The sequence below is a fragment of the Myxine glutinosa genome, chromosome 10 (genome assembly GCF_964187855.1).
Source record: "Myxine glutinosa chromosome 10, kmMyxGlut1.1, whole genome shotgun sequence".
NCBI lineage: Eukaryota > Metazoa > Chordata > Myxini > Myxiniformes > Myxinidae > Myxine > Myxine glutinosa.
The window spans coordinates 116,249,935-116,274,708 of NC_136270.1; the positions used below are offsets into that span (position 1 = coordinate 116,249,935).

At 46.6% G+C, this 24,774-nt stretch overlaps 1 protein-coding gene and 1 long non-coding RNA gene across 3 annotated transcripts in view; one reads left to right on the top strand and one right to left on the bottom strand.

Moving 5' to 3' along the window:
- Positions 1 to 837: 837 nt before the first annotated feature.
- On the bottom strand, positions 838 to 14,507 carry LOC137433571 (uncharacterized). 2 transcript variants are annotated; one of them, XR_013624871.1, is made up of 2 exons: positions 14,482 to 14,507; positions 838 to 1,935 (listed from the first exon to the last, which is right to left on the bottom strand). It is a non-coding gene; the product is annotated as an uncharacterized LOC137433571 (long non-coding RNA). The 2 variants fall into 2 exon arrangements; XR_010985658.2 differs by lacking the exon at positions 14,482 to 14,507 and adding an exon at positions 14,070 to 14,184.
- Positions 14,508 to 14,622: 115 nt separating this feature from the next.
- Positions 14,623 to 24,774, top strand: part of LOC137433844 (axin-1) — a 70,181-nt gene continuing 60,029 nt past the window's right edge. The window contains exons 1-2 of the mRNA XM_068126235.2: positions 14,623 to 15,129; positions 18,013 to 19,007. Of these exons, the coding sequence (XP_067982336.1) occupies positions 18,103 to 19,007 (905 nt within the window). The 5' untranslated portion in view covers positions 14,623 to 15,129; positions 18,013 to 18,102. The remainder of the gene's footprint in view (positions 15,130 to 18,012; positions 19,008 to 24,774) is intronic.

Sequence of the window (24,774 nt, forward strand, 5' to 3'; positions counted from 1 at the left end):
TCACTCTCCTCTCTCTCTCTCTCTCCCCCACCCATCTCTTTCTGTCCCACCTCTCTCTTCCTCCCCCCCCCCCCCTCTTTCTCTCGCTCCCACACCCCTCCTCGCAAGCACTCCCTCCTGGAGTGTATAGTGACGTATGGTGGGACATCACTTTCCACCCCCTACTCACTCCCCCCCTCTCCCCCTCTTCACTCTCCTCTCTCTCTCCCCCACCCATCTCTCTTTCTGTCCCACCTCTCTCTCTTCCTCCCCCCCCCCCTCCTTCTCCCTCTTTCTCTCGCTCCCACACCCCTCCTCGCAAGCACTCCCTCCTGGAGTGTATAGCGACGTATGGTGGGACATCACTTTCCACCCCTTACTCACTCCCCCCCCACCCCCTCTTCACTCTCCTCTCTCTCTCCCCCCCACCCATCTCTCTTTCTATCCCACCTCTCTCTCTTCCTCCCCCCCTCTTTCTCTCTGCCCCCTTCTCTGAGTATTCCCGTCAGCGAAGCGACGTGTGGTATTTGCTAGTTTACAATATTGGGCAGGGAGTGTATTGTATAGTTAGATCACGAATCTCACCAGAAGTCGGACACTACTTGACGGAACTAAATAACTTGATATATACTGTAAGACAATGGACAAAGGGTAAACTGGTAAATACGTGAAGTCATTAAATGCAATGATCTCTTCTGGAAGGAGTTTTTGAAGTACCTCTCTGCTGATAGTACTTCTACCGTCATAAGTCATATGGAGGCCACATTTGCATAAAACATTTCTGCACTCATAGATTTATACGAGTTTTTTTTTGTTCCTACTTGACAAATATACAAACATCTTAGAAACACGTGAAACTTACAAAACTCAGTGTTCATTTATACCTTTGGGGCTGTAAGCAGCATGACGGTGCATGTCTCAACACTGCCATATGGAGAGCATCACAAACATTAAGAAATACGAGACGCAAGATACGTTTGGACAAAAATGAAATCTTGCCAGTGATCTGTCAAACTTGTCAACTCACAATAATTAAATTCAGAATTGATTATTAGGCCTAAATGAAAACATATATTTGAAAACATTTTTCATCCCTATGATGCAATTGGTCAAAATAAATCAGGAAGAGTTTTTTTTTTTTTTTAGAGTTTAGCAATGATTATAAACTTTTATCAGACACAATTTGCTCTCACTGTGGAAATGTATTGTGAATCTGATGTTCAATTATTCATGCTCTGACTGAAGCTCTCACATATATCAATGTATTCATTTGTACTGTACATCTCAAAAGGCCGTGGCGTTACCATGCTCATAATGCCCCTTTATCTCGAGTTTCAGGGCCTGCATTCCAAGGGTGCCAAAAGCTGGCACCCTACTGCTCTCCAGAATGACCATAACAGGTTGGCAGCAAACGCAAACACTCTTCAACTCCCCGGGATCATCTGGTCGCCTCTCGGGGTGCAGATTAGAAAAGCCATTCTTTTTTTGCAACGAGAGAATACTCCAGTTACACAGAGGGGAAAAAAATCTGCATAGTAGCCTGCAAAGGGAAATGTTAATCCATCAGTCAAAGCCCAGAATTTTCCTTCTACTTTTCCTTTACGATCCGTAACAGCCAACGAAGGGACATGGTGCCAGATTCGATCGCCTAGGTTTTGAAAGGTATGACCGAAGGCAAGTGAAAAACCAAGCAGAACTTGGGCATCAACATGTGTGTGGAACATTACACATGTGTAGAATCTGGATTTGTCTGCAGTAGGCCTATAGGACAGGCCAGTCTCAAGCAAGCGAGTGCATAGCCAAATCTAATCCCCGGCATGTGTGGCCACATCTGAAGAAGCCAAAGCACCGACGCAGCCGGATATTGGTGCTTCTCGTGAAAAATAAAAGAAGCTCCACAAGCCACGAGCCAATCGCACCACGTGAGTGGACTGCACCGGAGTCATCCTACTCCATCTGCATAAGATTGGGACAAGAGGGAGAAAGTGCAGAGAAGGTATGGGATGCAAAGGTCAGACAAGTCATCATAAGATTTATTTTTAATACACCAAGACAGACCGAATGAAATCAATTTTTCATCATTTTTGGATTTGCAAGAAAGACTATAAGAACTGAATGAAAAACTGCTTTACCAGCAGTGACATTATTAAATTTATGATTATTACATTCAGCCAGATATTTCCTCAAATGATTGACATTTGATTGTTCCTCAAATGAAACCTCGTGGATTTATTGAGTGATGGCTCCAATAAAACAAGCAGTGAACCTCAGAGTACAACAGACCTACAGGTAAGGACATTGTAATGCATAGCCATGGTACTGACCCAAAGTCTACTCCTAAGAAGACACTATGAATCATCATCATCTGCAAGCAGAATTGAAACAACCAGCTTAAAAGTCCTAATAAATAAAAGTTCACTCTGCAAATTAATGTTCAACCTGAAAAAGCACGATTAACGGTGATACAGGTACTGACTCCCAATGGAAGCCAGGTGAAGGAGAAGCAATGAAATATCCCATGAACGAACGATCTATCCACCTGATCCAAAATTGCACTAATTTTTAGCAATTAAAAACACGCACTCCCTATGATAGCAAGGGGGTAACTTTAAGTTGGAGGTGGGAATCCCAGCATATAGTAGAACGTTTCCATGCCCATCCAGAGTACAACCACCATTATAAAAAACATATTTCGGCCTGCGGTGTAGGAGTGCATAAAGTACAGAGCATGTATGTAGGTTGGCCATGACGAAAAATTGGCAGAACAACTGAAATTAGTGAAACTCCCCCGCCAACATGCAAATGGCATTTGGCCTAGATACAGTGCATTCAGAAAGTATTCAGACCCCTTCACTTTTTTCACATTTTATTATGTTGCAGCCTTATGCTGAAATCGTTTAAATTCATTTTTTCCCTCATCAATCTACACTCAATACCCCATAATGACAAATATAAAACAGGATTTTAGAAAGTTTTGCAAATTTATTAAAAATAAAAAACTGAAATATCACATTGACATAAGTATTCAGACCCTTTGCTATGACAATTGAAATTTAGCTCAGGTGCCTCCCATTTCTCTTGATCATCTTTGAGATGTTTCCACACCTTGATTGGAGTCCACCTGTGCTAAATTCAATTGATTGAACATGATTTGGAAAGGCACACACCTGTCTATATAAGGTCTCACAGCTGACAATGCATATCAGAGCAAAAACCAAGCCATGAGGTCGAAGGAACTGCCTGCAGAGCTCAGAGACAGGATTGTGTCGAGGCACAGATCTGGGGAACCTACAAAAAAAATCTCTGCTGCATTGAAGGTTCCCAAGAGCACAGTGGCTTCCATAATTCTTAAATGGAAGAAGTTTGGAACAACCAGGACTCTTCCTAGAGCTGGCCGCCCGGCCAAACTGAGCAATCGGGGGAGAAGGGCCTTGGTAAGAGAGGTGACCAAGAACCCGAAGGTCACTCTAGCTGAGCTCTAGAGATCCTGTGTGGAGATGGGAGAAACTTCCAGAAGGACAACCATCACTGCAACACTCCACCAATCTGGGCTTTATGGCAGAGTGGCCAGACGGAAGCCAAACAGTTCAATCTTGGTTTCATCAGAACACAAAATCTTGTTTCTTACAGTCTGAGAGTCCTTTAGGTGCTTTTTTGCAAACTCCAAGCGGGCTTTCATGTGTCTTTCACTGAGGAGAGGCTTCCGGCAGATGTATACAAGGTAAACCAACAAAAACGGACAAGATAAAAATTGACCGAGATACACCAATACAGGAGATAGAAAATGAAGCAACTTACATGAGTAGAATAGGGCTACCAAATATGTCACAAACAAATGCGCAAAACAATTACCAAAGAATACCTGTGCAGAGAATGAGTCTGCTCCTGAAAACATACCTCTCCCCAAGCAACAAAATCAAAGCCATAAACCAACTTGCAGTTCCAGTTTTCCAACACAGTTGTGGAGTAATAAACTGGCCACAAACGCAAATCAATAAATTAGATATCAAAACAAGGAAACTCCTCACCATCCACAATGTGTTCTACAAAAATCAATGCATCCCAAGAATGTACAGTGCCTTCAGAAAGTATTCATAGTTCACACACCTTCACTTTTTCAAATTTTCTTGTGTTACAGCCTGAATTAAAAATGCTTTAAATTGAGATTTTTTTGTCAATGATCACCATAAAATACCCCATCATGTCAAAGTGGAATTTTTTTTAGAATCTTTTACAAAATAATTGAAAATGAAATACAGAAATATCTAATTTACATAAATATTCAACCCCCTGAGTCAATACTTCGTAGAAGCGCCTTTGGCAGCGATTACAGTTTAGTGTCTTATTGTTAATGTCTGTATCAGCTTTGCACATCTGGATTTGGGGAGTTTCTCCCATTCTTTCTTGCAGATTTGCTCAAGCTCTGTCAAGATGCATGAGGAGCGTCAGTGAACAGCAATCTTCAAGTCTTTCCACAGATTCTCCATAGGCTTCAAGTCTGGGCTTTCGCTGGGCCACTCAAGGACTTTCACGTTCTTGTTCGGAAGCCATTCCAGTGTCGCTTTGGCTGTATGCTTGGAGTCATTGCCCTGTTGGAACATAAATCTTCGCAACAGTCTAAGGTCTTTTGCACTCAGAAGCAGGTTCTCCTGAAGGATTTCCTTTATATGGTTCCATTCATTGTTGCCTCTATCCTTACCAGTCTTCCAGTCCCTGCCATTGAAAAGCATCCCCATAGGATTATGCTGCTACCACCATGATGCAAGGATGCACGGTAGGGATGGTGATGAGCTGTGCTTGGATTCTGCCAGATGTTGCGCTTTGCATTCAGGCCAAATAGTTCAATTTTCATCTCATAAAACCAAATAATATTTTGCCCCATGCTCTCAGTCTTTAATGTGCCTTTTTGCAAACTAGAGGCATGCTGTCATATACATTTTCTCAGCAGTGGCTTCCTTCTGGCCACTCTTCCACAAAGCATAGATTTGTGAAGGGGTGCAGATAATGTTGTCCATCTGGCAGGTTCTCAGCCAACGAACTCTGTAGTTCTCTCAGAGTGGTCATTGGGTTATTTGTCACCTCCCTGACCAAGGTCCTTCATGCCCGGCTACTCAATTTGATCAGACGGCTAGCTGTAGAAAGTTTGGAAAGTTCCATATTCTGTCCCTTTCCTAATGATGGAGCTCACTGTGCTCTTGGGAACTTTCAACACTCTATAAATTGTTTAATACCCTTCTCGAGATCTACGCCTCCTCACAATTCTATCTTGGAGTTCTACGGACAGTTCTTTGGACTTCATCGTAGTGTTTCTGCTCTGACATGCACTGTCAACTGCGGGACCTTATATCGAAAGGTGTGTTTCTTTGCAAATCATGTCCAATCAATTTCAGTGGCCACAGGTGGACTCCAATCAAGTTGTAAAGACATCTCAAGGATGATCAAAGAAAATTGGATGCACCCGAGCTGAATTTGGAGCGTCATAGCAAAGGAGTTGGATACTTATTGACTTGTTGTGAGAGTGAGAGAGAGAGAGTGAGAGTGAGAGTGAGAGCGAGAGAGAGCGAGAGAGAGCGAGAGCGAGAGCGAGAGCGAGAGAGAGCGAGAGCGAGAGCGAGAGCGAGAGAGAGAGAGAGAGAGAGAGAGGAGGAAGGAGGTGCAGTGGAGAGACGTTTCAGACTTTAATTTTTAATTTAATTTGGTAAAAAGAAATTGCACTTTGACATTATGGGGTATTATGTATTGATCAATGACAAAAAAAATCTCAATGTAATCCTTTGCTAATACAGGCTGTAACAGAACAAAATGCGAAAAAAGCCAAGCGGTGTGAATACCTTCTGAGGGCACTGTACCTGCCAAGACGAGAAAGATGTAGCGGCCTAATGTAGCTCAACCAAGTGCACAGAATACAGTAGGATTGACTGAGCACATTAAAAGTTAAACAGACTACGGAATCCAATTTGTACGCAAACCTGAACACAGCCAGTCAGAAAAGGTAGCCCTAACCCACTTTGCAAATTTTTTCCAAAGACAGATGCAAATACAGTCATGGAGAAAAATATTGCCACCCTTGCACTTTTTTCAAATAACTCACAATTTTCTATAAAAATAAGTTGAAATTGACAAAAGTATTTGGTATCCACAATTCTTTATTTCACTGTTAATATTACAGAACCTTTGTTTTTGATTCAGAACTTAATATATCTATCTATAATTCCAGTAATCTCTGTGTGTGTGTTTGTCTGTGTGTATGTCTGTGTGTCTGTGACCGCTGTTTCTCGACAACCACGGGTCCGATATACTTTAACCTTGCCAGGTATATTGCTGGGGACCTGAGGATGTGCCTTTTCAAGGTTTCATATTAATCGGAGAAGTAGTTACCGAGCTATGTCCAAAAAACGATTCAACCAATCAGAGAGCAGCGAGCTATCACGTGTGCCGAACGTGCCGAACAGACTCTGCCTCGGACGGCACATTTGAGAGCGTATTCATTTATTTCACGTTGGCAAACTATGTTGCCGCTATGTTGGCGTTAAACTATGTTTTAAAACTAATTAAAACTAATTTGCGATTCTTTCGCTTTCCTGCGCGTTTGTGCACGCTATGGCGATTTCTTTACCAAACTCCGCAAGCCGTTCGCTTTGGACCAAACCATTTCATGTAAATAGAGGGGGGGGATTGTCACCGTACTCGCAAACCGTTCGCTTTGGACCAAACCATTTCATGTAAATAGAGGGGGGGGATTGTCACCGTACTCGCAAGCCGTTCGCTTTGGACCAAACCATTTCATGTAAATAGAGGGGGGGGATTGTCACCGTACTCGCAAGCCGTTCGCTTTGGCTTTGCGAATGAACCAAACCATTTCATGTAAATAGAGGGGGGGGATATAATTTTAGATATATATATAGTACGGGCATGCCCTAGTCCTTTTAAATCAGAAAATAAAAAGAAATGGCATTGACAAAATTATTTACACCCCATATTTAATATTTGGTAGCACAGCCTTTGGACAAAATAACTGCAGTCAAGCACTTCCTACACCCATGAATAAGCTTCCTACACCTCTACAGGTAGTTTGGCCAACTCTTCTTGTGCAAACTGCTCCAGTTCTCCCAGATTTGAAGGGTGCCTTCTCCAAACTGCTGTTTTCAGATCTCCCCACAGGTGTTCAATGGGATTTAGATCTGGACTCATTGCTGGCCACTTCAGAACAGTCCAGCATTTTGTCTTCAACCATTCCTGGGTGCTTTTTGAAATGCGGTTGGGGTCATTGTCCTGCTGCAAGACCCATGACCTTCGACAGACACCCAGCTTTCTCACACTGGGTTCAACATTGTGCTCCAAAATGTATTGGTAATCTCCTGATCTCATGATGCCATGCACACATTCAAGGCACCCAGTGCCAGAGGCAGCACAGCAACCCCAAAACATCACTGAAGTTCCTCCATGTTTGACTGTACGTAAGGTGTTCTTTTCTTTGAATGCTTCATTTTGTTTCCTGTAAACATAGAGATGATGTGCTTTACTAAAAAGCTATATTTTGGTCTCATCTGTCCACAGGACATTCTCCCAGAAGGATTTTGGCTTGCTCAGGTGTTTTGGAAAACTCGTCGGGCTTTCTCAGCAGTGGGGTCCTCCTGGGTCTGCTACCATAGAACACCTTTCATCAAGTTGGTGATGGATAATGCGAGTTGAAACTGTCGTACATTGTGTCTGAAGGTCAGCCTGAATCTTCGAGGTGCTTTCTCAACCATTCTAAAATCCTTCACAGCCATCTTCGATCAGGTTTTCTCTTGCAGCCACATCCAGGGAGGTTGGCTACAGTGCCATGGACCTTAAACTTCCTGATAACATTGCACACAGTGGACACAGAAACATCAAGGTCTCTGGAAATAGACTTGTAGCCTTTAGATTGTCCATGCATGGCTACAATCTTGTGTCTGACCTCCTCAGACAATTCTCTGGTTTTCTTACTTTTCTCCATGCTCATTGTGATACACACAGTGACACAAAACAGCAGAATGACTCCTTCTCTCCATTCAAACTGGTTGAATGATTGATTTTTTATATTGCAGGCACCTGCAACTCACTATAGGTGAGTTCAATTCCAATGTAAAGGAGGATGGATCATTGCTTGAAATCTATATTTTTAACAACTTCTAAAAGGTGCCAATAATATTGTCTGGGCCATTTTAGGATTTATGTGTGGAATGAGCTAAGATTTAGTAATCTTTTCAGCTTTTTCTGTTTTGTTCCACTGCAAACCAAATAAATACATATGTGGATACCAAAATATTTTTTAATTTCAACATTTTTCTGGAAGAAATGGTGCATCATTTGAAGAAAGTGCAGGGGTGCCAATATTTTTTGGCCATGACTGTATATATATATATACATATAAAAAGTTGGACAGACGGCATACATAAAGAAGGCTCATTGGAATGGCTAATAAGAGGTCAGCGCAATCGGGATGGAAAACGAATCATTCTAAATGCCAAGCACCAAGGGTACTATACGAATGGCTTTAAGAAAATGGTGGGACTTAGTCAATTAGAGAAGTTTCGGTTCTGCAAGGTACAAACAGAAAGTACGAGCCACCTCCAACTGGGATGTAAAAAAACTCATGTCAGAACGGCTGTACACCCAAAGACACAAGGTATGTAGAGTAATCCACTGGCAGATCTGCAAAAAATTCAATATCCCAGTTCCAGAAAATTCATGGAAACAAACAAAAAGAAGGAAGTAACGCTCACATACAACCTAATGATCCCATCGAGCGTGAGCATAGAAAAGACAGCATTTCTAATTGAAGTTTTAGTACCCAGTGATTTTGGCCTAAACAATGCAGAAATCAAGAAAATAACCAAATACCAGGACCTCAAAAATTAAGTCAAAAGATCCCACAAGCTGAAGAACACAAAAATTGTACCAATGATAATTGGAGCAACAGGTATGATGAAGAAGAACCTTATGGAGATCTTGAAGACCATCCCTGGAAATATTACTACAAACCAACTATAGTTGGAAGAAAATAGAGGCCCAGTGAAGATTGTGAAAAGAACCCTCGGAACAAAACTTTGAGAACAACAAAACTTCACAACTTGGTCCATGAATCATGATCTATTACCAAAACAGAGGTGGACACTTTGAGCCCTCGGAGGACTCAATTCTACCTTCTGAAACCTGAATATGGAGATAGCAACCAACGACACAGACACAGACACACACAAACACACACAATTGTATTCAAGTGCTCGTCAAAAGGTAAAGGAAAAGTAGAGAGAGTAGATAAAACTAAATTGATATATTAAGATGTTTTTGTTGATGAAGGGAGAAATGGTAATGGTGTATTATCTCATAGTCAAACTACCTTTGACTCTTCAGGTTTTATGGCATACTTTTATGTTTGTGGAGGTCGTAAACAAGTCTTTTTGTCTTACAGGCAGAGGTTGCATTCCTTATGACCCAAGAATCCTGCACTGTTGCAAGTTGCCAAACTTTGGAAGAAATCCCAGATATGGACCGGCCAGATGTAAGTCTGACTACCTATCATTCGGCAATATGCAATCTCAGTCCTAAGGGGGCGTTAAGGTTTGATTGTTTTACTGAGCAGCATGTTTAACCTACAGTGTATAAAGGTAGCTTGATGGGTTCTTAACGGTGCTGTTAATTAGCAAAAACTCATATGTACATATCAATGGTTCTGCAATTCATATTCAAATTTGAGGACTTAAAATTATTGGAATGGAAAATGTATTCACAAATCACCGTTTTCTCAGCTGCAATCCTTTAATTATAAAAATAAATAAAAAACATATAGGGCAGAATTTATGACTCTCCCCTTCACCACAATCATTTTTTATATACCATACTCTTTAGAGAGCATCGCTGCTGCCAATGCAGTTTTTGGCAAGGGTTATACTGGGTGGTTTGCCATTGCCTTTCCAGCGTTGTTTTTTTGTATGCAAAGTCGAGGCTTGTGGAAGAGCGACAATACAGAATGGATCACAATGCAACAGAAAGCAAGGAACAGCAGAAAGAGAAGGGGGGAAACAACAACAGCGGAAAGAGGGGCAAAATAGGTGGAGATGGCCAAACAAGGGATGTGGGCAAGAATGAAGGGTAGGGGAATATGCAGGGATGGGCAAGATGGATACAGGAGCAAACTTTCTAGAAGGAAAAACTGCAAATTTGGGGAAGGGGTGAAGGTGGTTTATTTGGGGTAGAAAAGATCATCGTTTTGAAAGGGGGATGATCTGAGATGGCAAGAAACATCTGTCTTAAAGATCTGGAGGGAGGAAAGAGATTGAAGAGAGTGTGGAAGTTCTTTCCACGGTTGGAAAGAACAAACGATTGAGTGGAGGTGAACAGTGATTCAGGATTTTGAGAGTTTCTTCAGAAGGGGGTTGATGGTGGACCGCGGTCGCCAAGCAGGAAAGCCGGGCAAAGTTAGGGGGGGGGGGGGGAAGCATGGAAAGAACAAAGGGTGAATGGTCAGAAAGGACGTGGTAGAAGACACACAGACAACCGACATGTCTGCGATGGCAAAGCGAAAGGCCGAGAGACTCGGCTTAATCGTAGGAGATTCTAATGATCTTGAAGGCATTGGTTTCCATGGCTTCACGTTGAGCAAGGTGACATGCAGGTGTGCCAGCACAGACGGGAGAGCAGTATTCCTCAAGCTGCGGATGAAGGCATGTAGATGGATAAGAGTTCAGGCGTGTCAAGGAAGGACCTCACACGAAGGAGGACACATGAGCTGATGACGTCCGGTACAATTTCTGAATCAGAGTCGGGGGTTGTCAAAAACTTCTTCACCTTCTCAGGTGCTAATAGAGTCCAGAAGCAGATGGGTGTGACAGGTTAGGATGGGTACAGAGAGTGATGGGTTTGGAACACAAGTTTTGGAAGAAAACAGAATTGAGGGATTCGGCTTTTTCACGAGAAGAGTAGGGTGTGGTGCCATTTGAAGTGAGGGAAGGATGGCGTTCTTGAAAAGGAGCAGCAAAGCACGCCTGATCAGCATACTCCAGAGACACACGAAACAAGGTGCCACCAGGTGTGTTTGTGCCTTATCCTTTTAAATGCTAAACATCAAGCAAGGAAGCAGCTCGAACCATCTTAAAAGTCTTTCGTACATATGACTCAGCCGGGGTTTGAACCGCCGACCTCACAGACTCAGTACGGATGCTCTAACGGCTAACCATTATGCAACCGCAGCTGGGATAAAGATGGGATCTGGTTATATCCAATCTGATGCATCATACTTGGTGATATACAATGTTGGTTCTGCCGAAGCAGTTTCCTGGTCTGCGGTCAAGCTGAGGTTTTCCATCGCTCTCCCAGCAGTAGTGAGGGAAATTGGCCATGGTGCCCACGACGGATCACGTATTCTTTGCAAAGGACACCGTGGGATATTTAACGTCCAACTACACTAATGCCACCAGATGGCACGTTCAGTTTAACGTCCATCTGATGAACACACACACACACACACACACACACACACACACACACACACACACACACACACACACACACACACACACACACACACACACACATCATCCTGCCTGTGAATGTCTGGTCTGGGTTCAATTCCTGACTCAATAATGAAGGCCATACAGTAGTACAGTATAGCATCCATTACATTCACCACCTAAGGTGGTAAGTGGAGGTTATGTCATCACCCCCGTTTGGCTGTCTGTGAACAGGATATCTCAAAAAGTTGTGTACGGATTTGGACGTAACTAGGTGGAGAGGTTGGGTGTGTGACAATGACGAAATGATTAGATTTTGGTGGAGATTCGGATCCGGCTACTATAATTTTTAAATGATTCTTCACCATTGAGAGATGGGGCCAAAAAGGATATATAGCAGGATATGTCAAAAAGTTGAGGACGGATTTGGACTAAACTTGGTGAAGAAGTTGGGTGTGTGACAATGACGAATCGATTAAATTTTGGAGAAGATCCAGATCCGGATACGATAATTTTTAAGTGATTCTTCGCCTTGAGTGATGGGGCCAAAATGATACATAACACGATATTTCAAAAAGTTGTTCAACGATTATGACAAAACTAGCTGGATGGGTTTGTTAGGTGACAAGAACAAGCCGATTAGATTCTGGTTCAGGTCCGGATACAGATCCGGCCTATCAGTGGAATACAAAATGTAAACTGTTCAGCCTGGCGGAGGTTTGCACTCTGTGGAGTGCAGTGGAAGAGAGAGAGAGGGGTGAGGGAGAAAGAGAGAGAGAGAGAGAGAGAGGGTGAGGGAGAAAGAGAGAGAGAGGGTGGGGGAGAAAGAGAGAGAGAGGGTGAGGGAGAAAGAGAGAGAGAGGGGTGAGGGAGAAAGAGAGAGAGAGGGTGAGGGAGAAAGAGAAAGAGAAAGAGAAAGAGAAAGAGAAAGAGAAAGAGAAAGAGAGAGAGAAAGAAAAGAAAAGACAAAAAAGAAAAGACAAAAAAGAAAAGACAAAAAAGAAAAGACAAAAAAGAAAAGACAAAAAAGAAAAGACAAAAAAGAGAGAATAGGGGGGGGGGGGTGTATGGGATAGCAAAGAGAATGATATTGATATATTGGTGTGCTCATAACGGTATTTGTTGTTGTTCTCCTCCTCTTCTCTTTATTAGAGGTGACATATAGAATCGATATAAATAAAACAAGACCGAAAGTCTAACAGGGGCGTAGCCGGGCTTGTAGAATATTATAAACCACAAACACGTATGATTAGCTTTTCAAACAGTCGCTAATGCTGTTTATAACATTAAACAAAGAAATTTGGAGGAATCCAGACATCCGTGAGGTACGTTTTACTTACACAACTGAGCGAAGATCTACTGTAATCTACATTATACCCCACAAGGGTTTTGTACGTACCGTTTTGTTGGAAGAGACGTAACGCCGATGCTTTCGATATTTGATGGTCATTTTAACAATCGTTTTGTTTGTGTTTCACACTGAATGAAAAACGTAAAGGTAGAGCATGCCGATTGTGATATATGGCAGGTTCGACACAAACGGCATATAAATCAAAATGGCGGTGTGTGGAGAGTCAGCCGCAGCACCACCGTAATGACATCAGACGTAATCACATCACCCTGTCATGTGACCAGAGCCTCAGCTCTGATTCGTATATGTTTGAGGGGACAGACATACATACATACAGACGGACAAACACTGTTGTCGATGGCTTTTCCCGATGGGCTACGCTGTAAAAATTACGCAGGTTCCAAAAAGATGTAATTGTCCATTATGTTTTCATATACACATCATTTACACACAGTAATTCATGCTCACGTTCAATCTCTCTCATATTCTTTTTTGCTCTCCTCTTTTCTTTCACTCTCTCCTCTTTTACATCTCCTTTTCTGTTTCCCACCAGTTCTTTTCTTCTTAATCTTTTTCTCTGTCTTTTTGGATTACCTTCGGCTACAACTGAGGTTGTGGACCTGTCATTCGGAGAGCTTCTAGGATTAAAGGGTCGAAACCTCCATTTGCAAGCTTGGTGTTGTTTTCATGGTAAAGGTAGCTCCCTGAGTTCGAGTACCTGTCGTGCTGTTGAAATAACACCAGGTGGGTTGACTCAACCTGTATTCCTTCTGGGGTCAGCAAAACGAGTACCAGGTAACAGGGGCACTGCATCAGCGGCACGGCCGTGCTTGCAAGAAAAACGATGCAACCAGCAGCCACTGCGCATGAAATGACAACAAACTTCCATGACATACGATACCGAACTGAAGGTGCGAAAGGTAAAAATGAAGGCAATCGGGAGGAGGAAGAAGAAGAGGATGAGAAGCGCAGTTGGGAGTGGGGGAGGTTTAGGTTTAGGGTTCGGAAGAAAGGTGGGGAGAGGGGAGGGTGAGGCCGGGACATGGCAGGAGGAGCACAAAGCCGGCAGACTTCAGACGCCGAAATCTCCCCTGGCGGGCCACATGAAAAGACGGCCAGTGAATGGCGCCTATTTACATTCCCTGCATCTCCATTGGGCCCGAATGTTTGCCGACCGGCGCTGCGATGTCACCTTCGGCCATTTGTACTCGCTCTTTATCGACGGGTTTCTCCCTTTTCTTTACATCCTCCGGACGTCTCACCGCATGCCGAAGGTCAATCTTCCCCGAGGTTTTCGCGTCTCCTCAAGGAATCTCGTGACGCCGTTTGTGAAAGAAAAGGAAAAAAAAGCGCGCGCAAACCGCAGTCTCCTCAGAAACGTCGCTTCGAACGATCTGCCCGATAGGGGGATCGCCGGTATCGCCTGAGCGCGACCTCACTCTACCTGGAAATTTAACTGGAATCACAAATTTACCTCACAAGTTCCAACTGGAAATGAAAAAACCCAAGCGCTATTATATAACACTTTCTCACGTCGGTGTTCGTCGTCGAGTGTTCTGGTATGTACGCAGATCTCATAAAGAACATCAAAGAACGGAAGGCAAATAAGCTAAGAGATAAGCAAATAATGACATAAACCTAAAGATAACCAAAGTCAGACACGAAAAACATCACCGATTTTGGCTCCGCCCATCCTTGTCATTGTAGACCGCCTTCTTTTACTGTCGGTTGTTGCTATTGGCTCGATTTGCGTTTAATGAACAGTAAGCTGTGACCTGATTGGTTGGGGGTTGCTCGGCGCGGGGTGATGTCGATGGGGCAGAAACATCGGGCCTCGCCTTTGATAAAAGAGCCGGCAGCGTCCGTTCCTCGGCTGCCTGTCTGTGTGCCGAAGTCATTTTGATGGAAGGCGTTTCCTTTCGGTGTTATTTTTACAGGGATGGGACTCGGTGATCTCTGCAGTCAAACGGTCATGGAAGGTATCGGAAGGGAAAATTGGAAAGGTACAGCACCATCCTCCTGAACTTCAGCACCATCTCGAACCATCAGTGCTGCCTGGCAATCGGCCAGCTTTGCCCAGCGGGGCTTTGCAGGGACGGAGAGGGAGAGGGAGAAAGACCCCTTTGATGTGGTATTGCTGGGGAGGAGGAGAGGCGGCCTTGCTTCCTCCTCCATATCGGTCTTTCTCTTTTCTTCTTCCTCGCCTCGCTCACTGTTCTATTACCGGCTCTTGTGAGATACCTATATCACCAGGACACCACCGCTGCTGCTCCGACTTTGTGCAAGCACCAGATCTTCTGCAATGCTGTCGTTCCTAGATCGGTGAGACTGTTTGTCCCGGTGCGTCCCCCTCCTGTCTGTCCCGGTGCGTCCCCCTCCTGTCTGTCCCGGTGCGTCCCCCTCCTGTCTGTCCCGGTGCGTCCCCCTCCTGTCTGTCCCCTCGTCCCTCTCCACCCCTTGTCATTCCCTGGGTGTGCCCCCCTTGTCACTCCCCCATGCCCCCTTGTTGCTCCCAGAGTGCCCCCCTTGGCACCCCCCCCCCATTGATTCCTGGGTGCGCCCTCCCCTCTGTGGGTCTTACTCGTGTACCCCCGTCCTAGGAACGTGTACCCCCGTGTGGGTTAGGTACCCCCGTCCTCTCGTCAGTCCCCGAGCATCCCCCTCTCACCGTCGGGATCAGGGCATCCTCCTCCCCACCCGTCTGTCCACGGGCTTTTCCCCTCCCCACCCCTCGGTCCCCTGGCATCCTCCTCCCCACCCCACGGTCCTCGAGCTTTCCCCGTCCCCACCCCTCGGTCCCCTGGCATCCTCCTCCCCACCCGTCTGTCCACGGGCTTTTCCCCTCCCCACCCCTGGGTCCCCTGGCATCCTCCTCCCCACCCGTCTGTCCACGGGCTTTTCCCCTCCCCACTCCTCGGTCCCCTGGCATCCTTCTCCCCACCCCACGGTCCTCGAGCTTTCCCCGCCCCCACCCCTCGGTCCCCTGGCATCCTCCTCCCCACCCCTCTGTCCGTGAGCTTTCCCCCTCCCCACCTCTCGGTCTGCGAGCTTTCCCCTTCCCCACTCCTCGGTCCCCTGGCATCCCCCTCCCCACCCCTTGGTCCACGGGCTTTCCTCCTCCCCACCCCTCTGTCCCCTGGCATCCTCCTCCCCACCCCTCGGTCCACGGGCTTTACCCCTCCCCACCCCTCGGTCCCATGGCATCCTCCTCCCCACCCCTCGGTCCACGAGCTTTCCCCCTCCCCACCCCTCGGTCCCCTGGCATCCACCTCCCCACCCCTCGGTCCGTGAGCTTTCCCCATCCCCACCCCTCGGTCCCCTGGCAGCCTCCTCCCCACCCCTCGGTCCGCGAGCTTTCCCCCTCCCCACCCCTCGGTCCCCTGGCATCCACCTCCCCACCCCTCGGTCCACGAGCTTTCCCCATCCCCACCCCTCGGTCCCCTGGCATCCTCCTCCCCACCCCTCGGTCCGCGAGCTTTCCCCCTCCCCACCCCTCGGTCCCCTGGCATCCACCTCCCCACCCCTCGGTCCGCGAGCTTTCCCCATCCCCACCCCTCGGTCCCCTGGCATCCACCTCCCCACTCCTCGGTCCGCGAGCTTTCCCCCTCCCCACCTCTCGGTCCGCGAGCTATCCCCCTCCCCACCCCTCGGTCCCCTGGCATCTCCCTCCCCACCCCTCGGTCCACGGGCTTTCCCCCTCCCCACCCCTCGGTCCACGGGCTTTCCCCCTCCCCACCCCTCGGTCCACGGGCTTTCCCCCTCCCCACCCCTCGGTCCACGGGCTTTCCCCCTCCCCACCCCTCGGTCCGCGGGCTTTACCCCTCCCCACCCCTCGGTCCCCTGGCATCCCTTTCCCCACTCCTCGGTCCCCTGGCATCCCCCTCCCCACTCCTCGGTCCCTTGGGTTTCCCTCTCTCCACCCCTCGGTCCCTTGGGTTTCCCCCTCTCCACCCCTCGGTCCCTTGGGTTTCCCCCTCTCCACCCCTCGGTCCCTTGGGTTTCCCCCTCTCCACCCCTCGGTCCCTTGGGTTTCCCCCTCTCCACCCCTCGGTCCCTTGGGTTTCCCCCTCTCCACCCCTCGGTCCCTTGGGTTTCCCCCTCTCCACCCCTCGGTCCCTTGGGTTTCCCCCTCTCCACCCCTCGGTCCCTTGGGTTTCCCCCTCCCCACTGCTCGGTCCCTTGGGTTTCCCCCTCTCCACCCCTCAGTCCCTTGGGTTTCCCCCTCTCCACCCCTCGGTCCCTTGGGTTTCCCCCTCTCCACCCCTCGGTCCCTTGGGTTTCCCCCTCTCCACCCCTCGGTCCCTTGGGTTTCCTCCTCTCCACCCCTCGGTCCCTTGGGTTTCCCCCTCTCCACCCCTCGGTCCCTTGGGTTTCCCCCTCTCCACCCCTCGGTCCCTTGGGTTTCCCCCTCTCCACCCCTCGGTCCCTTGGGTTTCCCCCTCTCCACCCCTCGGTCCGTGGGCTTTCCCCCACCCCTCGGTCCGTGGGCTTTCCCCCTCCTCACCCGTCGGTCCGCAGGCTTTACCCCTCCCTGCTCCTCGGTCCCCTGGCATCCCTTTCCCCACCTGTCGGTCCCCGGGCACACCCTCCCTACATATCATTCCCCGGGTATCCCGCCTCGCCCCACCCTTCGGTCCCAGGCATCTCCCTCTCCACCCGATGGTCCCCGATCCCATCCCGCCTCCCCTCCTCCCCCTTTTTGGTCCACACTTCTCCTTCGGCCCCTGGGCGTCGTATGTCATCGGGGGCCTGTCCTTAAAATAATACCATGTTATAAAATACATGCAAAAGTGGAAGATGGTGTCCCCTTTGATTTCTTCCCAGAGGACTTTGCTCGAATTGAATCCCCCATATTACAGTGGATATCATCTTTAATGGCAATCACCATTAGAAAATGCAGTATCTGGTAAACACTCGGTGTTTTCCCATTTAGTTGGCCACTACTGAAGCTTTGCATGTCCTATTTGATGTTCTCATCTGAGCCCGTAGCTTGTCATGATGGGTTCTCAGGGTCACGTTACATTTATTATGTTGATTTCTTCATTGTCTCATCTTGTCCTTGTCCTTCTTGCAATACGTGTACAAACAAGCCACAAGCTCTGGGTTATCGGTCCAGTGTTTATGCTGCGTATATTTTGTTTGTATTCCAAGTATGATTTTATTCATGACTTTTGCCCCCTCCCCTTATTTTTGTCACTCCAACAGTGGGATGGCATACCAATGAGACTCGATCTGGTGGTGGCCCCTATCTGGGGTCCCTGAACCTTGAAAGTGACAAAACCAAGATTTGGAGCAATGTCACTGAGCATCTCTGATAAGTTGCGGACTCTTGAGCAGTTGGAAGAGTCTCACCCTTGCGATGATGCCACTGTTGCTCAGCGACCTCCAGTTCCGGGTCGTGAGGGTCATATCGGTGTGTGGCCTGAGCGCTGCACCAATGACGTGCTCAGTAAGGCTCATGTTACGAAAAGCGATCGTGGGAGAACAACAGATACAACGACAGCTGCCATGAAGATGATGGCGGTGCAGTCTCGGAGAATCGATGCACACTTTGGATACGAACCCGAGGGGAGCTGTTCCCCGACTTCTCCGTTTGAGCGTTGGAATGAGTCATTACCTTCACTTCTGGAAGACCAGGAAGGGACGCGACTCTTTCGAGTTTTTCTGGAACAAAAGGAGAATGCAGATCTTTTGGACTTCTGGTTTGCTTGTAGCGGCTTCCGAAAGACTGTCGAGGATAAAAGGCCGAAGCTTGCAAAAATAATTTACCGCAAGTTTATCAAGGATGGCTCGAGTACAGTGCTCTGCTGGTTGGGCAATGGCACACGGGCTGCCGTGCGGGATTGTGTGGCCAGTAAAAGGACTGACCCGGCAATGTTTGAGCAAGCTCAGGCGGAGGTACAGGTTGCCCTTGAACAGAGTGCTTACCCGGCCTTCCTCAGGATGGTGCGGAGTGGCTTGCAGAGTCCACGGCCGGCTTTCTCTCAGGATGCCTTAACCCTGAACCCGTATGGATTGGCGGAGATGCTGTCCGTCCTGCAAACGGTTAAGGAGGACGAAGTGCTCTTGTACAATGACCCTACAGGTGGGCGCCGCTGCCCCGAAAGCTATCTGCACGCAGCCGGTTTGGGGATCTTCGCAGGGGGTGGGCAGCGAACCGGTGGTTTGAGGGTGACGGAGCGGTCTAAAAAAGGCAGCAGGTGCGTGTCTTTGTGTAATGTGAATGGTGTATTTGTGTAATGTGAAAGGCAGCAGGCAGCAGGTGTATTTCAAAAGTCTTTAAGTCCTAAAACGTTGGCCTTGACTCTTCTGAAGAGCCAAACGCCACCTAAAGGAAAAACAAACAAACAATTCAACTGATGCTGTAACTGCCATGCTTGTGTTCACCACAGCATCTTTTGTGCGACGTGCACAGTTAAAATATTCCCATTTGGATGGGAAAGTAACGGGATGCAACGTCAAAGGTTTCATTGTTTTTGTGACAAACATTTGTGAGGTTGTCTGTTTTTATTGCGTTGTAGTTGTGTGCCTCAAATCCTGCAGTCCTGCGACTCGCCTCCATCATGAACGTGTTTTCACAATATTGTTATTTTCAACATTATAAGTGCACAACGGCATTTTCAGAGACCGGTGAGCGTTTCGAAAGGCCGGTGAAACTTTTCTATCGCATTTGAGTTGCCCAAGCCATTTTTGTAAAGAGCACATGACCATTTACTGCTTCCATCACCGTTAACGGTTTTGGATCCTTTTGCCGTGTGAAGCGTTTTCAGGTGCCATGGGAAGCAGAAGAGCTCTCCACAGGCACAGTCGTCAAAAAGACTATTCTTTTGTCGGCTTCTGGCTCGTTGATTTGGTCACGCTGCATTTTTTTTTTTTTTTCCTTCTCATCCCGAGGCACTGAAAGCTTGCCGGAAGAGGGGGCAGGGACGGTTGGTAAGGAAGCAGGGTGGGGGGGGTAATTCAGGATAGAGTAGAGAGTGATGGATTGAGAATCGTCAGAGAAAAAAAAAAAACGTTTTTCTGCACCTTGTTCTCCGTAACGTCATCCCAGCGCTCCTTTTCCTTCGCACAACATGTTCACCCTCTCTGCTTTCTCCTACATCTTTCCTCTTCCTGATTTACTTAGATTTTTCCTTTAAGCTTCCCTTTTCCCAAAATGGATTTTCTCACGTGCGCACCTTTATCAATGGATGATTTTAAATCCTTAGTTTCTATGGCGGCCAAACACGATGTGCTTAATTGTTATTTTAAGAATGGCGTTGGTTTTGCCGTCCATGCATGGGTGTCCTAAAGCCAACAGGAAATGTGCTGCTGATCTGATTGCAAAGACACCCCACCCTTTTTTCTTGCCTCCTTTAAAGAGCATGTGGAACCAATTTTCTGTTTGGGGCCGGCCCAAAATTATGGGCTTGATGCAAGAACTTATGTCCCATTCCCCTCAATCCCTACCTTTGCTCCACCCTGCACATTCTCCTTCTCTCGCTCAACAGCTACCCCCTCTTCCTCCTCCTCCTCCCTCTCCCCCTCCTCCTTCCATCTCTGCACACCAGCCTCAAATCGTATCAGTGACGGTGGAATGAAAGACCCTCTCAAAGGATGTAAAATTGTCTTTGCAATACTTGGGCTTAAAGAAAAAATCTTCTTCAATGCACTTTCACCCTCCTTGGTTATTCTTCCTTCTGTTCCTTTTTCTCAATTTTATATTTTCTCATTTCCACAATCCCCTACCCACCACCACCTTTGCCCTTGGCATTTGGAAGGTGGTTGAAAGGAAGATATCTTTAACTGCTTTGATATCAGAGGAGCAAAAGGACTTCCTATTGTTGCTTCTTCTCATCGTGTATTTCCGCCTTTTGTTACGTGCTCCTCCCCAAACCCCGGTCACGGTGTACCTCCGAGCCCCGAGAGGAGTCACGGTGTACCTCCGAGCCCCGAGAGGAGTCACGGCAGAAAGATGTGTTATTCTGTATGACAAAGATCAATGGTGAAACCACACCAATTGTTACCAACAAACAAATATTGTATTAAGATCACACAAGAATAACAGTACAACAACAATAGTAATCAATTGTACAACCAATATATATTTCCTATGATGGTACCATCAGGTTCGTACAATATAACACACTGTGCTCCAAGTGAGTGAAACAAGAACATTCCCAATGTCTCTATTCTGGCATCAAGCCAAAGTCGATCCGCTCCAGTGATGGTCAGAACAATGTCTAATCGAGACCAGAATCCCGTTCGGATGACAGTCACAGTCACGCTGCCAAAGCTGCGCAAAGGTGCCCTCAAGGCGACTGGGAAATCACACCCTCGGGTGTGGACGTTCCACGGCTCCCCCTCGGCGAACCGCAGATTTCCCACTCAAAAGCCACGTTGCACACACACACCAGATTAACGTCTGAATGCGGTGAAAATGGTTGAAGCGAGATGAAAAACCTTGAGCGACGCGCAAATCCTGCGCGAGGTAAAAATGGCCAACGGCGCGTTCTCGTGGCGTAACGGCACTCTGATGATTCTCTCCGGAATCGACCGCAAAACCTGTCACGCAGGTTTATCTGTCACAGCGATGACAACTCTGTCGCAGGAATCCCTTTCCCGGGAAACCCAAAGTTCACTTGTGACCCTTGTTCGCCAATCGTTCGCTCCAGACCTCGAAGCAGCTCGGCTTCTTGTCCGACTCACTCGCTCCGCCTTCTCTTCCTCCTCTTCCTCTTCGTCGTCGTCCGGTTCCGGTTTCATTTAAAACATTAACTTTTTTACCTTTTGAAAATAGTAATCTCTATTTCCCTTAAACGACAACAATAATAGTACATGGAATCAAAAATGTTTACCGTGGATGAAAACAACAACGGAAGTGACAAATCCATAACACTTTGCAATCCAACTTGAGCAGGGTCATGCAACAGGATAGAAAGTCGGTGCTGGGATGAAGAAAGGATTAAGACGGTGCGATCACGTGTGAAGGATTACCATTCATCAGGGCATAAAATGCAGAGATGGCTTCAAGAGGTTTTGGTGAAAGTGGGTTCAACATTGCCCTTTTGAAACATTTACCATGCCATTATGGTTTGACAGGTTATATGATACATTACATGCAGTTCAGTATCGCAAAGTAGGCCGTCACTCAGATAGACGCTCAGCTGAGTGGCCCATCTGCTCGTATTTGCTGGTGGATGTTAAATATCCAAGGTTGTCTTTTGCGAAGAGCGGGAGAGTTGTCTTCAGCAGTCAGCACCCTGAATATTGTTAGGAAGGCAAAGGCAAGCCACATAGTGCAATCCTTGCCGTTGAGATGTTTGTCAGTACTGAACGTGCCTTTGGGCAGACCATTGGTGTTTCAAAACGGCATGAATGTTGGAGGGCGGAATCTGTCGCTTTGATTTTTCCGAATGTACAAGTCACAAGAACCTGCATGATGTTATGATCTTGAACATTGGGTTTGATCAATATTCTGGTTTTAAGCCATGGCACACGTTCGTCAACTTCAAATAGCGAGTTCTTTGCGCATAACTCCTCTTCACTTTTTCTCATTGCATTAAAGGAGTAATGCTCTCTTTTCCTTCCTCATACTTGCAGACATTAACGATGTTTACCTTCTACAATCTCATGCTTAACCCTGCATCTATCTGATGCGCATAAAGTTGTAAAATCTTTCCACCCTCGTGTGTGTGTGTGTCCGCGCGCGCTCTTGCTCTCTGCCTACCCACCTTGAAACACGGAATGCTCCTCGGAAAGGAAAAAATTAGTAAAAGCTGCTTCGATTTTTTTTTTTTGGATACATAGTCGAGGCTTGTGAAAGAGCTGGTGCACTGAACAGATCAGGACATAAGACAAAAACAGGCCGCAAAATATGCATGCACGGGGTGGACAAGATGGACACTGAAGGGGAGGTCTAAGTAAGAAAAATTGGGAGGAGGAGGGATTGGCCGGGGCGTGGGGGCGGTGGTGTTAACTTAGGTACAAAAGATCTGAAGACTTAGAAGGAAGGATGAGATTGAAGAGAATGTGGAAGTTTGTTCACAGGTAGGGGGGGAAAAAAGGGAACAAGTGAGTGGAGGTGAACAGTGATCCAGGTTTTAGATAGTTTCACCAGAAGGGGGTTGATGGTGGACTGTGTGAGCCCTGCAGAAACCTGGGGTTAGGGGGAGACGAGGCACAGAATGACTAGAGGGTTCAACACCAGAAAGGAGGTGCTAGAAGATAGAGACAACCGACCTGTCTGAGATGGCGTAGTGATAGAGCCATGGACTCGGCTTCACAGCGAGAGATTCCAATAATCTTAAAGGCCTTGGTTTTCATGGTGTCACCCTGAGCAAGATGTGAAGCAGCAGAGCCAGCCCAGAGAGGAGAGCAGTGTTCCATCAATCTGTGGATGAAGGCCTTGCAGGTGGATAGGAGTTTGGATGTGCCAAGGAAGGACTTTGTACGATGGAGGATGCTCAGTTAGTACCTGGCTTTGTCGGCCAACTTTGAAATGTAATTTGCTCAAGAAAATGATCATGGCTGATAGAGACACACAGGAGTTTGAATGACTCAACTTCCTCAATAATATTCTTAAGAAAGTAGATCAGAGGGTTTGTCAAATGGTCCTTTCTGCAAAAGAGAAAGAGTGAGTGCATGGAATTTCTCAGGGTTTTTTTTTTTTTTTTTTTTTTTTTTCTTCTTCTCTATACTGAATCGAGGCTCGTGAAAGTAAAAGACATGTTCCAAGTGTTTGACCAGTTTGTCATTTTTGTCAAAGTTGAAGAGAGGGGGAAGAGCCTGCAGCTTGCCTGTTGGAAAAAAGTTGATCCAAACCTCCATTTGAAATTGTAATTTTTTTTTTTTCAATGAGACAGAAAAAAATGAAACCTGGTGGTGGGGTGGTGTATAGGTAACAGACCGCTCCTTCACTCTCTTCTGAAAGTTTTTTTTTATGTTAAGAAATATATAACCTCCCATCATACGTCTTATGTCTTTTATCTAACGTAATAATAAAAGGCTTCCTTCCTATAGTGCACTGTCACAATAAAATCAACATCTTATTGTCAACAAAGTTAATTTTGACAATCTGTGATAGGTACCCAATCAAATAGACATTATATATTGGTATCTGGTAGCATGTCATTGTTTGCACCATTCGGTGCTTGAACCTGCAAGGCCTTGAATCGATGACATTCCACATGGCAGCTTGATACAGGTTATGCCAAAATGTGGGGTGCATTTTGTTGTTGTCCTCTTGTGTATACTGAGCAGGTATCGGGTTTTCCACAGCTGCCACTCCATTTTCCCAGATGTGTTCGATGACATTCGTTGTATGCAGATGATCTGGTGTTGATTGCGCAAAGCATGGAAGGACTGAAGGAAAAGATGGACAAGTGGAACGAATGTATGGAGACAAAAGGTCTGAAGGTGAATATCAGAAAAACGAAGGTGATGGCAAGTGGTAAAGCATGTGGTGAGGTGGAAAGAACTGGGAAGTGGCCATGTGCTGTGTGTAGGAAGGGTGTCGGAGTGAACTCCATTCGATGTACAATGTGCGCTGAGTGGGTTCATCAAAAATGTAGTGGTCTGAGAGGGTCATTAACCAGTGTGGCAGCTACATTCAAATGTAAGGTGTGCACAGAGGGAGCTGCAGATGGAGGAAATGTTGAGTTGGATCTTGGAGACGGCGTGAAGCTGGAAGGTGTGAAAACATTTTGCTACCTCTGAGACATGTTGAATAGAGAAGGTGGATCAGACTCCAACGGTTGCTGGAGTGAGATGTGCATTTTTTTATTTTTTTTTGTTGTATACAGAGTCGAGGCTCGTGAAAGAGCTAACATTTATCAAACAAACAAATCAAACAATCAAGTAAACAAAGTATATAAAAAGGGGAGCGGTCGACAAGATGGGGAGAGAAGGGGAGGAAGCACACAAACACAACATTTGAGAGCAGGGACATCGGGAGATGTTTTTGGAGGGAGAGGGCCTGGGGGAGGC